The 14,633-nt window shown below is 35.1% G+C and overlaps 1 protein-coding gene and 1 non-coding gene across 4 annotated transcripts in view; both read left to right on the top strand.

Moving 5' to 3' along the window:
* Positions 1–14,633, top strand: part of STAM (signal transducing adaptor molecule) — a 73,784-nt gene that overhangs the window by 1,947 nt on the left and 57,204 nt on the right. For all 3 annotated transcript variants that reach the window (XM_053713975.1, XM_053713976.1, XM_053713977.1), the window contains exons 2-6: positions 4,356–4,440; positions 5,194–5,269; positions 7,722–7,817; positions 12,407–12,553; positions 13,719–13,809. In XM_053713975.1, the coding sequence (XP_053569950.1) occupies positions 4,356–4,440; positions 5,194–5,269; positions 7,722–7,817; positions 12,407–12,553; positions 13,719–13,809 (495 nt within the window). The remainder of the gene's footprint in view (positions 1–4,355; positions 4,441–5,193; positions 5,270–7,721; positions 7,818–12,406; positions 12,554–13,718; positions 13,810–14,633) is intronic.
* Positions 8,223–8,413, top strand: LOC128661837 (U2 spliceosomal RNA). Its single transcript, XR_008402635.1, has one exon. It is a non-coding gene; the product is annotated as a U2 spliceosomal RNA (small nuclear RNA).

Genomic DNA, 14,633 nt, shown 5'->3' with positions numbered 1-14,633 from the left:
AGAAGCTGCACCTAGGTGGTAAATCGCCATAGAACAGGCTAGCAATGGTATTGAGCCGGTTGTTCGTTCCTGTGAGTGTGCTTCACTCTGCGTGTACATATAAATTACACACATAATATAAAAATTGGATTTGTATTTAACAGCTGCAAGGCCTATAAAGGATACAGTTGCTCCAAGCTAAATTTTAAGTGCAGGGAGAAGTGGGGAACCCATGGGTGTCTTGGGGACTATAAACCAGTGCACAATTTTAAGGTGCCATGCTCCCTGATGCCTGGGTTTGTCAAGCCTTGCACACAGCTGGTTTGTGTGACAAGCACTGCTAAATGGTCAGCAGCAGTTTCTGCTCTGGACCATCAGTGCTCTGCAGCTCCCGATAAGTACTTTAACTGTATGTTAAATCCCTTTGATATTCTTTGTTGAACAGATACCTAGGTAGGTAGTGTGCACATGCCTGAAGCACTACACGACAGGAAATAGTGCTGCCATCTAGTCCTGCTAATGCATAACATTGTGGCAAAACTGCTGCCATATAGTGCTGCAGACACGTGCACACTTCTGAGCATACATCCTTGCTTTTCAACAAAGGATAACAATAAAACTAAGAACATTTGATAACAGAAGTAAATTGGAAAGTTGTTTAAAATAGTGTGCTCTATCTGAAAAAAAAACATTTTTGGGTTTTATGTCCCTTTAAGTACATGTTTAACCCATTCACAGAGGTTAAACAAATAGTTATATGCAAGCAGCAGTGCACTAATAACATGTTTTAACATGTTAGAACATGATCTTTTTCACTTTTATGTCCCATTAAAATCAGACCCAGAGTAAGAATGCACTTCTATCCCAGATCTGACCGTTGCTAGGGATTAGTGGCTACACACATATACTTTTTATAATTAGCTCACCAGCTGTGTTCAGCTATTGCTGCTCTTGACGTGACAGATGTGTATTAAATCAGTTTCCAGGGATTAAACACAGAACATTTTCTTATTGCACTATTGCTTGCATGTAACACGTTACAGCATTTTTTTTACTTAACTTTTATATCCCTTTCAAGATAGATTGTATAAACCAACATACTATCACAGGCAAACAGGGACACTCAAGAAAAAGTTAACTGTAGACAGGAGAAGAGGCACAAGAACTGATTTTCAATATTCTAAAAGTCTTTATGTAACAATTGCTCATCCACCATGCAAAATGTTTCTGATCCTTTTCCTTTGGGGAAGGAGTTTAAAAAAACAAAAACAAAAGTCTATTTATTCACAAATCTAATATATTGTTAGTCTGTACTTACCAGCCACTTCCATCCCTTACTACTTGCCATTCATTCTCTTTGTTCCCCATTTGCAGCTCTGAACCTTAACTTGTGGCAATAGAGACAGTCAAGGTGGAAAACATTTGCTGCCTGCGCAGAATCTCTAGTTAAACCTAGTGGTGACATTTTTAACTGCGGCATTAAAGATGTTTCTAAACTACATGATTATGAACCTTCATATATTTTGTCAAATAAGTATATTATTTTATGTTCTTTTCACTGATTTTCCTGTTCCCCAGAAGAAAAGAACCCCTGCTAACCAATCACAAACTAATATTCAGATATAGCACAAACTCTGTTTACAAATTGGCATAGTGGGGTAACCTTCCCTCTTGTATTCCCTTTAGGTGGTTTAGCACTGATTAAACTTAGTTACTATTGCAAAGCACCATTTTCCTATCATGATTGTTGATGCAAAACTGACAAACCACCACTTAAAAGCATGTGACGCCATAGATAGAAGCTTAGAGAGGGACAAGTAAACAATAGCTCCCATAAACTGCCTAAAAGTATTAACCCAAGCCTCCCTGGGAGAAAGTCAAACAAGTGCAATGTTTAGATATATTTTACAGCAAAAGACTGCAAAATAAATTTATATTGCTATAATGTTTCACTTGCAACAATGAAACATATTATGCGTAGTTAAAATACTTCATGCTGAATGTTCCTTTATTTGTTTGAAGCGTTTGTCACACTGAGCTCCTCAGGCAGCCCACAGCAGAACACTATTTTGCTGTAAGGTGATGTTTTCACCTATAAATCAATACTCGTGCAGGCCAGCTGTTGCCAAGCCGGATAGCCTGCACGACTATTGGCTAAGAGGTGAAAACGTCACTTCACAGCAAAATAGCGTTCTGCCTGAGGAACTCAGTGCGGCGAACACTTCAAACAAATAACAAATATTTTATACTTAAAGGGACACTGAACCCAAATTTTTTCTTTCATGATTCAGATAGAGCATGCAATTTTAAGCAACTTTCTAATTTACTTCTATTATCAATTTTAATTCGTTCTCTTGCTATCTTTATTTGAAACAGAAGGCATCTCAGCTAAGGAGCCATCAAATGTTTGCTTCAGGACCATGGACAGCACTTGTTTATTGGTGCTGACCAATCAGCAAGGACAACCCAGGTCGTTCACCAAAAATGGGCCGGCATCTAAACTTACATTTTTGCTTTTTAAATAAACATACCAAGATAATGAAGAACATTTGATAATAGGAGTAAATTAGAAAGTTGTTTAAAAATGCATGCTTTATTTGTTCTACTGTTAAATCCTAGCATTTCACAAACTCTAGAATCTGTTTTGTTTTACATGATTTTTAAATTGTGATTTTTGTGAGCCCTAATGTATGCATAATTTCCACCTACATAAATGCAGGGAACAACCCTTTGCAATGCACACTGTTATCAAGGTAAATGATGAAAAGCCATAAACTGCATTAAAAAATTCTATAACTTGCTGGTGAAAATAAATATGTTCAAAACGACATCAATTCCAGCTTCCAATTTTTTAAAAGGACCTTTATTATCTCACAGTTGGGTCCATGGGAAAAAAGTTTTAGTCCTGTATCATACTATTGCAGACCTGAAGCGTTGTATTTTTTCCTATGGACCCAACTGTGAGATAATAAAGGTCCTTTTAAAAATTTGGATGCTGGAATTGATGTTGTTTGGAAATACTGGTGAAGACTTGGTAGTTCTGTGATTCAGTGCCCCAGTGCTGCAAGTGTGCTCTCTTCCATTATCTTTGAAAAAGTAAGTTCCACATTATAGTTAGGTGTGTATAGGACAAGATAGCATACCCATAAAACACTGATATAAAATAACTGTTAAATAGTGTCTCTAGTTATTGGGCACAAGCACAGAACTCTACAGTATGGTAATGCAGCAGCCAGTGAGCTCTATAGTATCAGAGACTACTGTGTCTCAAACCACATATGTTTTACAGTCTTTAACTAGCGGTTCAGAGACCAATGGAAAGGATCTTCTTTATTTGATACATAGCTATTGTGGTACTATATGCAATTTATTCATTACATTTCTTAAGATGAACCAGACCAAAGAGATGATGAAAACCAGGTGTTCATGTATTTATTAAATGCTTTTCTTGGACATATGTAAAACTACGATTACTTTTTTGACAAAAGCAGAAAATTCAAATAGTGGTGTTTTTAAATTACTTCATTATTTGCCCAGAATGTACAGAAATTACCATGGTTAGTAATATCATAGATCTTTCATTTACATTATGGGTAAGCTTACAGGAAATTACTTGGGACCAGAAAAGATTTGGATTTTGGAATATTTGCATCTTTAAAATGGGACAGTTTGGAGAGGGGATGGAACCAAGTGTAAACAACATCTAGGCAATAATTACATCTTATATTTTCAACCTAAATGTAATTTTATTTCATTCTTTAATAGTTTTGTATACGTAGTACCTTCAGAAAGGTATTAAAACAAACCAAAGACACAGACAGAGACGATTGTGACGTACAGGTGGGAAAAATAGTAATTTTTGATAATTTTTATTTAAACAATTATTAAATAAAAAGTTTAAATGTTGGAATTCTGGATTTGTACTTGTACAATATTTAGAACTGGCATTAGATTTCTGTGTAAAAGGGATTTCTTACCATGTGGTGGTAATTGAGTCGCAGTTTAAAAAGGAATCCTTGCATATCTGTGTAAATACACTGACGTGCAGGTGACGCTGCAGCTTTAAAAGGACATGACAGTGAAAAAACTTTCATGATTTAGATAGAGCTTTCATTTTTAAGAGACTCTATACCTAGATTTTTAAGAGACATCTATACCTAGATGGGCTTATAAGCAGCAATCCCCTACTGAAATCTAGATTGGATACATACAAATGCCTCTTGTGATTGGCTCAACAAATATGTTAGGGTCTCTGTAGTGCATTTCTGCTGCCCTTAACCGTTTATCTATGCAGGCTGACGTTGCAGAGGTAAAACACAGTTTAATATAGCTTATGGTGATCTTTTACAATTATTATTATTATTATTTTTTTAAAGAAAAAGCAACAAGTGAGCTGAACACAGCTGAAGACTGGGGGCTTATTCTGGATCTGTGTGATAAGGTCGGCCATTCTCGCACAGGGTATGTTGCTTTTTTTGTTGTTGCTAGTTTTCAGATTTTATTGTGTTTTTTTTTTTTTTTTGTTTTTGTTTTTTTAGATGCAATGTGTTATAGATGTTACACATTTTTTTCTTCGCATTTTATTTATAATGAATTCAAAATAAAGCAGTATGTTAGATTTTCAATATTTTGCAGGTTATATAACAAAAAAAACTTCATAAAAAGACAACTTTGCAGTGCACTTTCATCATGTATATTGCCTACTTTTTCTGTAATTCATAGGTGAAAACTGTATTCTCACTGCCTCCAGAAAAGCTTTCTGTGGAATTCTGCATCCCCTGACCCTTAATGCTGCACAGTGATTGGCTGATATTTGCAGGAGCTTATTTATAACTGTCCCTAAGAAATGGGATACATTTTTAGTACGTGCAGATTTTAAATAATATAATCATGACTGTTTTCAGAAGCATAACATGTCTTACAAAAGGACATAAGTATATTTTTAAATGGTTATCATGAGAAATTAAAATGTACGCATATCTAAATTCTATCCATTCTTAAAGTAACTTTTACCAGAAAATACATGGGTCACATTTGGATTCACAAATTAGTAACAGATTAGTAATTTTTTTTTATTTTTTTTTTTTATTTTTTTATTAAACAAAAAGTACTTTTTTTTTTTTTTTTTTTTTCTTTTTTTTTTTTAAGCTGGCAAGTGTGTGACAATTAGATGACCTGTCAACCTTCTAGTGTTAATATTTTTTTTTTTTTCAGGCCTAAAGACTGTCTTCGCGCTATTATGAAGAGAGTAAACCATAAAGACCCTCATGTTGCGATGCAGGCACTTACAGTAGGTTTTATTTACATCACATGTACAAGTACTTACTATGCTTTGAATTTCTTCTATGGAAAAACTAGCCATTTTAAATCTGTTACAATGTACTTTTTCATGGTTCCCAACCCATTGGCTTTTATGATTTTAATTTTATAAATATTTTTTTAAAATGTGTTTTTCTGGAATTGATTGGGAAAAGTAAGGGCCAGATTATAAATTGAGCGCAAAATATCGCTCAACTGAGTAATCCGTAAGAAATAATGGTTAAGCACATCTAATAAAAGCATATGTTTTTAAATGCACGTATTGTGGAGTTCTGCCAAAGTGACAAAAATGTATATAATTATAAGAGCAGGTATTGGCGTGCGCCAATACCTGCTCAACTGAGTAAGACCAATGCACAAAGAATTGTGCTGACGAGAGCGTGCTTCCATAGACTCCAGTGGGAGTCTCGTTTTCATGCCGTGAGACACGACATGAGACCTAGCGCAGCTATGGGCAGTAAATATAAATATTTATGTATATATTTGTGTTTATCTACACATATTAACACATAAATATATATATATGTATATAAGCATATACAGTATCTCACAAAAGTGAGTACACCCCTCACATTTTTGTAAATATTTTATTATATATTTTCATGTGACAACACTGAAGAAATTACACTGTGCTACAATGTAAAGTAGTGAGTGTACAGCCTGTATAACAGCGCAAATTTGCTGTCCCTTCAAAATAACTCAACACACAGCCATTAATGTATAAACCATTGGCAACAAAAGTGAGTACACCCCTAAGTGGAAATGTGCAAATTGAACCCAATTAGCCATTTTCCCTCCCCAGTGTCATGTGACTCGTTAGTGTAACAAGGTCTCAGGTGTGAATGGGGAGCAGGTGTGTTAAATTTGGTGTTATCTCTCTTATACTGGTCACTGGAAGTTCAACATGGCACCTCATGGCAAAGAACTCTCTGAGGATCTAAAAAAAAAAGAATTGTTGCTCTACATAAAGACGGCCTAGGCTATAAGAAGATTGCCAAGACCCTGAAACTGAGCTGCAGCACGGTGGGCAAGACCATACAGCGGTTTGAGGACAGGTTCCACTCAGAACAGGCCTCATCATGGTCGACCAAAGAAGTTGAGTGCACGTGCTCAGCATTATATCCAGAGGTTGTCTTTGGGAAATAGATGTATGAGTGCTGCCAGCATTGCTGCAGAGGTTGAAGGGGTGGGGGGTCAGCCTGTCAGTGCTCAGACCACACGCCGAACACTGCATCAAATTGGTCTGCATGGCTGTCATCCCAGAAGGAAGCTTCTCCTAAAGATGATGCACAAGAAAGCCCGCAAACAGTTTGCTGAAGACAAGCAGATTAAGGACATGGATTACTGGAACCATGTCCTGTGGTCCGATGAGACTAAGATAAACTTATTTGGTTCAGATGGTGTTAAGCGTGTGTGACGGCAACCAGGTGAGGAGTACAAAGACAAGTGTGTCTTGCCTACAGTCAAGCATGATGGTGGGAGTGTCATGGTCTGGGCCTGCATGAGTTCTGCTGGCACTGGGGAGCTACAATTCATTGAGGGAACCATGAATGCCAAAATGTCTGTGACATACTGAAGCAGAGCATGATCCCCTCCCTTTGGAGACTGGGCCGCAGGGCAGTATTCCAACATAACGACCCCAAACACACCTCCAAGACTACCACTGCCTTGGTAAAGGTGATGGACTGGCCAAGCATGTCTCCAGACCTAAACCCTATTGAGCATCTGTGGGGCATCCTCAAAACGAAGGTGGGGGAGCACAAGGTCTCTAACATCCACCAGCTCTGTGATGTCATGGAGGAGTGGAAGAGTACTCCAGTGGCAACCTGTGAAGCTCTGGTGAACTCCATACCCAAGAGGGTTAAGGCAGTGCTGACATTAATGGCTGTGTGTTGAGTTATTTTGAGGGGACAGCAAATTTACTCTTTTATACAGGCTGTACACTCACTACTTTACATTGTAGCAAAGTGTAATTTTGTCAGTGTTGTCACATGAAAAGATATATTAAAATATTTACAAAAATGTGAGGGGTGTACTCACTTTTGTGAGATACTGTACATATATATTTATAGAAATAACACAGTCCACATAGACCGCAATATAAAGGCACTTTTCAGTGTGTTTTTGTTTTTCTAACACCCCACACCCGCCACTTTTAACCCCTTACAACTGCTTTTAGCAGTTATATTTTTAAAAAATAAAGATGCTCATTGTTTTATTTTCAAAAACAACACTCCACTTTATTTTGGAAGCAATAACCAGCCACTTGTAATGGCTGGTTATTTATCGCATGCCCATAAACGGGCAAATTTGCAATCTAGCCCTTACTGTTTCAAACCTTTCCAATAAACTAAATGCTTAAATATGGTTTTATTGTCATTATTCATATTTAATTTCTTACATACTATTTTTTTTTCCTGCAGTTACTAGGTGCGTGTGTGTCAAACTGCGGCAAAATCTTTCACTTAGAAGTGTGCTCTAGGGAGTTTGCAAGTGAAGTAAGCAATGTTTTAAATAAGGTAAGAGGTGTTATATACACGTTTTGCTGTTATGTTCTCTTTATATTTAATATACAGTAGCTGATAAATATTAGTTATGGTAATGTTTCCATTACGGATATGATTATACAAATTGGAAGCAATATTTTATATGGACTTCATCCATTCTAATGAAGATATGCTATAACTTACTTTTTTAGTATAGCAATGAAATTCCAATACCCCATGCTCCGGCCGCCCACTTCAAAAAGATATTTTGTTTGTGAGCTAAAGGTTTGAACTGTTTTCCAATCGGCGCCTTATCTACAAAACAAAATGTGGCCTGTATAGCTAGAGGGCTGATTGGAGAACAGTTCAAACTTTTGAAGAGGGCGGACGGAGCGTGGGGTTTTAGATTTTTATTACTATATTAAAAAGTAAGTTGCTATCGCTTCTCGGCCTTTTGGCTAAGATCATGTGTAGTATCTGTTCTTATCAGTTTAATATCTGATACGCGCCCTATCTGGGTGCCATATATTAAATGGATTTTTGAAACAGGGAGATGGAAGAAGAGCTTGCTCTGTCCACTCCACGCATTGACCTGGTATTGCAGTACCTCCAGGACCGGTGCACCAAAAAAAAAAAAAAAAAGTAAGTTGCGGCTTATCTTCAATAGAATGGATTAATTAAACCCCATCTAAAATATCGTTTTCATTCCGGATCTGATTATACGAATTAGAAACGTTACCATCACTTTAGGGACCTTAGAATCATGTTACCTTTTCCATGAAAAAATGGATCTCTAAATGTTAGTTCCCATAAATACTATACACTATGTTCTGGAAGGCTGCAGATACATCATTGGAGATACACAAAGCTAGCAGTGATATCATATTTATCACTTTCACTTCTTTGATGTGGCCACATTAGCTATAATTTGTAAAATTCAACTAGATTACAATGTAATATATTATCCATCATCAACATAGTAAATGTTATTTTTTTTCTTTTTAACAATAACTGAAGAATTCATCATTAGATATAACAGCAAATGAACAATATCACAATATTTAAAAAAAAAAAAAGTTAATTTAGTATTATAAATATAATAATAATATTATGATTTGAGACGTAACCTATACAACTTATACAATCAAAGCAGTGGAATAACATAATACAGTCCTTTCTTATAGTGATAAACCTATACTAAATTTATAGCAATTTGAATTGACCAAATTACTATTAAACATATATTTTCTGTTTAGATAAATTCATACACTCATTTTACATCCAATACAGTCAATATTTGTTGTAAAGAGATTATAGACAAGAATAGAATCAGAAGTATATTTCAGAATGTATAAACATTCTTAAAAATGGCTTTATACATTTTAGTAATATTGTCATGTCAACATTTGGGCTATATTTGAAGTTTTTATTTTTTATATATACATGCAAATTAACATTTTGTATAAATGGTTTGTGATAAGTCATTCATGATGTCATATAATTTGTGATGTGAGAACCAATCACATTTAAAGTGATACGAAGCCCACATTTTTTTAATGCAAACAGAAGTTAATAGTTACATGGCTGAAAGGCAGATATTTGCTGCAGGGCTAATATTTATTGCTAGCCTTTTAAAACAAGCATTCTATTAGGAAAGTGTGTAGATAATATGATTTACTAGAGCTCAGGAGGAAATTCTTGCTTTTTACCTAAATTGTAAAAGCAGGAACTTGGTCTTATTTGCTTTCCTTTCACTCTTTTGTTGTGATTGTGCATATTAATGTCCTAGGGAAGTGGCCTAAAACAGGAAACTGGTTATATCCTGGATTGTGAGGCTATTTTTCATTATCAGTGATCACCCATAAATGGTTAGGATGCTACTTAATCTTTTGGAAATGGGATTTGTAGAATATATGGTTAGGTGAAAAGTCTATGCTTCAACTATGGACATTGCCCCATGCTTTGCATTGCCTTATAGCTTTTTAATTAAATCTGTTTGGAGTAAATATATTCTTTAACACCATATACCATTGCTTTACAAAATTGAAAATCTCAAATGTGAGCTAGAGGCCAAGATAGAGTTAAATCTGCAATTATTGCTCAAAGACTGTGCTTGCCCTTAACTTTCCAGATAGTTTGTTAGTAGTTGTTTTCAGATATATATATGATATATGGGTACTAGAAATAATAATAATAAAAAGTTATTTTCACAGTTATATATTTTCTAGCCTGACAATTTAAAAGCTAATCAATATATTTGCTTCATCAGTGCAAAACAGGTTTCCAGGAAGGTAATATGGCTGCAAATTCAAGATGCCATTAACAGTGAGAGTCAGCAACATCTGGTGACAGTTGATCTAAAACATTGGTTTTCAAACTTGTTCTCAGACTTCCCTAACAGGCCACATTTTGAGGATATCTGAACTGGAGCACAGGGGAAATAATCAGCTGATTAGTAAACATGATTATTTCACCTGCTCTCTTCCAAGGTAATCCTCTAAACCTGGCCTGTTGGGGAGGATTGAGGACAGTTTGAAAACCAGTGGTCTAAAAGATCCACAAACTTATGTGGCTGCTGGTCATTTGTTTTTGTTTTTAAAAACAAACAAAAAAACAACAACATTCAAGTGTATCATTCCCCTGGACAATTTAAATGTTTTAGTCTTTTCCAAAGATCTTGCATGCAAACACTTTCATCTCTTTCCTGGCTAGAATTGTTTGGACGTTCAGTCTGGAATAGTCTTTTTTTTCCTAGCAAAACACATTTTCTTTGGAACAGAATATGAACATAGTAGTGACAAAGTAGAAACTAGTCTTTATGCTACATATTTCAGCACATCAGAGCTATGCAAATATTATATTTGCTTGGATAAGTTTTACAAAGACTTTCTTGGTGTATCTGTAAGGTTTTACAAAATAAAATAAAGTGGCTTGATAGTATTCTGAAAAGTACAGTCCAATTTGAATTGGGTCTTTAACAGACCCTCAATGGATAATGCTCCAGTCTGAGGTAGGGAGTGTTTCTGATAAATCTATTGGAACTTTATGAAGAAAGCAGCAGTGTTCTCTTGGACAACATGGAACTTCCTGATGTGGGAAGTCAAAAACGATGGTTTTGCAGAAATGCATTTCATAGACATTGCAACAGTTCACCTCTTGGTATCAAACTTTAGGCAAATTGTCTTTGTTTTTCCGGAGCTTTGACAACATGATTTTTTTTATCTTATCTTATAACACATCACTAGAAAGCTCATAGCTTCAGATGTGAAGGATTCCAAGTTTCTACATAATGGATTATTAATTTGTATGGCATCAACAGATAATGCAACACTGTATAGGAGGTACAGTAAATAAAAGCATGGAAACTAAAGGGCCCTGCTCCATAGAACACTTACAGTCTAAGTGTCAGGTGGAAACCAATGATAGGGGAGTATTTTGTAAGAGGAACATCTCTCATGTAAAAACCCCCTGATATTTTATCTCTTTTTGAGGGCCCTCGTCATACTGACAAGACTTCTTAGATAATCTGTTCTTAGAGAAGAACTTTAGATCGGGCCCAAAGTCTTTAGTACTTCCAAAGGATTTACTTTGTGTATTTGAAGCCCTGATTACTTCACCCTTTTATATCATTGTAGTAAGCATCCTTCTAGAATGTCTGTCTCATTGAAGACCTTTTTTTTTCTTTTGGCTATTTCCTCTGCTAGACAAGTAGGTGAGATAAAGGTGCAATTCCGCTGTTCTCCCTAGTTGGTCTCCCATCATGGCAAAGTAGTTCTCCTGCAAGTGCCTGAATACTTACCAAGGTGATATAGGGGTTTCATTCCTCTCCAGATCTTTGTAGCCCCTTGTTGTATTCCCTTATTAGTGAACAGGACACATCTTGACACTTTGGTTGAGAAAAATACAGCTACAATGAACAATATTCAATTGACTTAACAGCAGACTGATAGGTGTTTGAGTTCACTATAATAGGTTATAAAAGAGCTTTGGGATCATTCAATAAAATCCATTTACATTTTATTTTTTTTAAAGTTGAATCAGCCTTCATGTTTAAGGCCCTTTGCAAGGAGACAACAGAGTTTGTATGTTCTGAAGAATCATAAATCAAGTAGCTGTAAGTGTGGCAGTAAGTTTCTGCACACTCTGTTGGTTTACATTTAAAGTATATTTCTTTATATGGTTTTGCTGAATCAGTTTTCTTACATACAGGTCATGTGTTAACTTTCCAAATACATTGTTAGTTGCAATTGTCTTTCAATGGCCAAACTCTCCCCACCCGTTATTTGATTTGCAGGAGCCAATCTGGACTTGTTACGGGAATGGGGAAGGTTATCCATTGTCATTTTTGTTAGTAAAACTTGCATTGTTTAGCAGAATTGTATTTATGCATCTCTGCTGAAACCAGTTTCGGACAGATATGTGCCAGAACTAAACTTGTGAAACCTGCAATATGCGCTTTCATTTCTCAGAATTGAGTGTAATAAATAATGAAGCATGTTGCAATTTTTTTATCATTTGATTCTTTTCAGGTTGTTAATTTTTCATGTATACCAAGTGTGATTTGATATAATTTTTTTCTTTTTCTTTCTTTTCTTACGCATTTTATCTGCTTTTTGCAACAGGGCCATCCGAAGGTCTGTGAAAAGTTAAAGGCGCTTATGGTTGAATGGGCTGATGAATTCAAGAATGACCCACAACTTAGTTTAATATCTGCTATGATTAAAAATCTTAAAGAGCAAGGAGTTACTTTTCCAGCAGTTGGTTCGCAGGTATGAACAAAGAGCTTTTTTTAAAAGAGATGTGATATGTTTTAAACCAGGATTTTCTTCTTTCTATCTGTATAATATAAGTAATCTATCTGTCTCTTAAATATCTATCTCTGTCTAATATATCCCGTCCTTTCTAACCCATGCAGTCTAATTTATCTATCTAATCTATATGCATACACAAACATATATTTCACTTGTATTTATGTTAAGCTTTAAAAATTAATTTAGAATTTTTTTTATTTTTTTTTAACTTTCTTTGTGGGACACTCCTTCAAAATTAAGAAAATAAAACTAGTTTTATTCAGTACAGGAAAAATAATTTAAAAACATCATATCTGTATATTTGTAAATAATCTTTTAAGATGCAACCAAGAAAAACAATACTTTTACCAGAGTTGCTACAGTCTTACAAATAAATTAGTTTGTATCCCACTTTGTCAAGTGATCACTAGATCGTCTTATTGTTTGCCAGTGACTATTAGTGGGGGAGGCTACTCTTCCTGCACCTTCAATAGTTCAGATGGATCATTGCTGTTTGTTAGAAATGTGCACAAAAAGATAATTCTCGGGGTTGCACAAAAAGATAATTCTTGGGGTTGTTCGGAATTAGTTTTACAACTTAAAGTAGACTAGCTAGTACTTTTTTTTTTTTTTAATTATTTATACTGGGGTGAGGATTATAAAGAACAAATCAATGAAACTTATACTCCTATTGACTTAAACGGGAAACCATCACCTGACAAGGACATTGCTGAATTGTGTAAATCGGAAGTATTTCTGCTTTTTAGTACAAATGAATCCACTGTTTGCTTTTTGAATGCATTTTTTCTTTCATTTTGTGTTCATTAATTGCTTACAGACGGATGCAAGGGAATATTGAAAACTTTTATCTAAATCAGAATGCGTGTCTACTATTTATCTGATAAAGGAAGCCCTCTCTTTAACATACGGGTTGTATCTGATCATAAATCTGCTGCATTTGTATTGGTGTGACAGGCTTGTCTAGAATATTTCCCTATAGATGCTGGAGAGATTTTATACTAGCTCAATAATAAGCATTTGAAGTATTTCATAGCACCTAGTACACTATTTTAAATTATATGTGTGTTCTAAAACCATTGTTTAATGTCTAGTTCAAGACTGAATAAGAAATATTTTATTACAGGCAGCAGAACAAGCTAAGGCCAGCCCTGCACTTGTAACCAAAGACCCTGGAACGGTTGCTACAAAAAAGGAAGAAGAAGATCTTGCAAAAGGTAAATTTAGGAAGTTTTGGTTTTCTTTTTAAATTATTTAAAATCTCTTGTGATTATGCTTTTGCCATTTATAAGCCTGTGTGGGAGACAAGGCCATATAATAATTTGTATGTGCACCTGCAATAGTAATTATATTAGTTCTAGCAGATTTTGCTGCTATTTTGGGGCACATGTAGTTTATATTCCTACGAACTTCCACAAAACAGGAAGACTAAGGTCAGCTGACTTTAACCTCTACTGCCAGATGGCAAATGGTTAATGTACAGCTGCTGCTGCTGTTTCTCTAAATAAAACAAATGAGTTGCTTTATACATGGTATTCTCTATCCACTTCACTAATTAATTAAAATTGATCTAAAGGGACATTATACACTCGATTTTTTTCTTTGCATAAATGTTTTGAAGATGATCCATTGATATAGCCCATACAGTTTTCTTTATTTTTTTTAAATGTATAGTTTTCCTTATTTTTAAATAACATTGGTCCAAGCCCCAAAGTTTTAGAAGAATACCGACATATACCTATTCCAGCTTGCTCCTGTTTGTGTAAAGAGTCATATGCAGAAGAAGGGGGAGTGTCTGTTTTTCCCACTTGCAGTGGGTGTTCTATCTACCTTTTTAATAGAGCTAAATTGGGAGCTTCTAAGTTGTTTTTTTAAAACCATTTCATACTGGATCTTTATATAAGTATACAGGGGGCCATCAACCAAGTACATTTTGTCATTTTGTCAAAAAAAAGAAAATAAACTACTGCCATGTAAAATTGCATTGTATTTTCATTATGTACTTGGGTATGCAATTTATAATGTATTTAATGGACCTTTA

Source organism: Bombina bombina, chromosome 5, assembly GCF_027579735.1.
Source record: "Bombina bombina isolate aBomBom1 chromosome 5, aBomBom1.pri, whole genome shotgun sequence".
Classification (NCBI taxonomy): Eukaryota; Metazoa; Chordata; class Amphibia; order Anura; family Bombinatoridae; genus Bombina; species Bombina bombina.
Note: the sequence above shows the minus strand (reverse complement) of the source record. Positions and strands in the feature narration are given on the sequence as shown.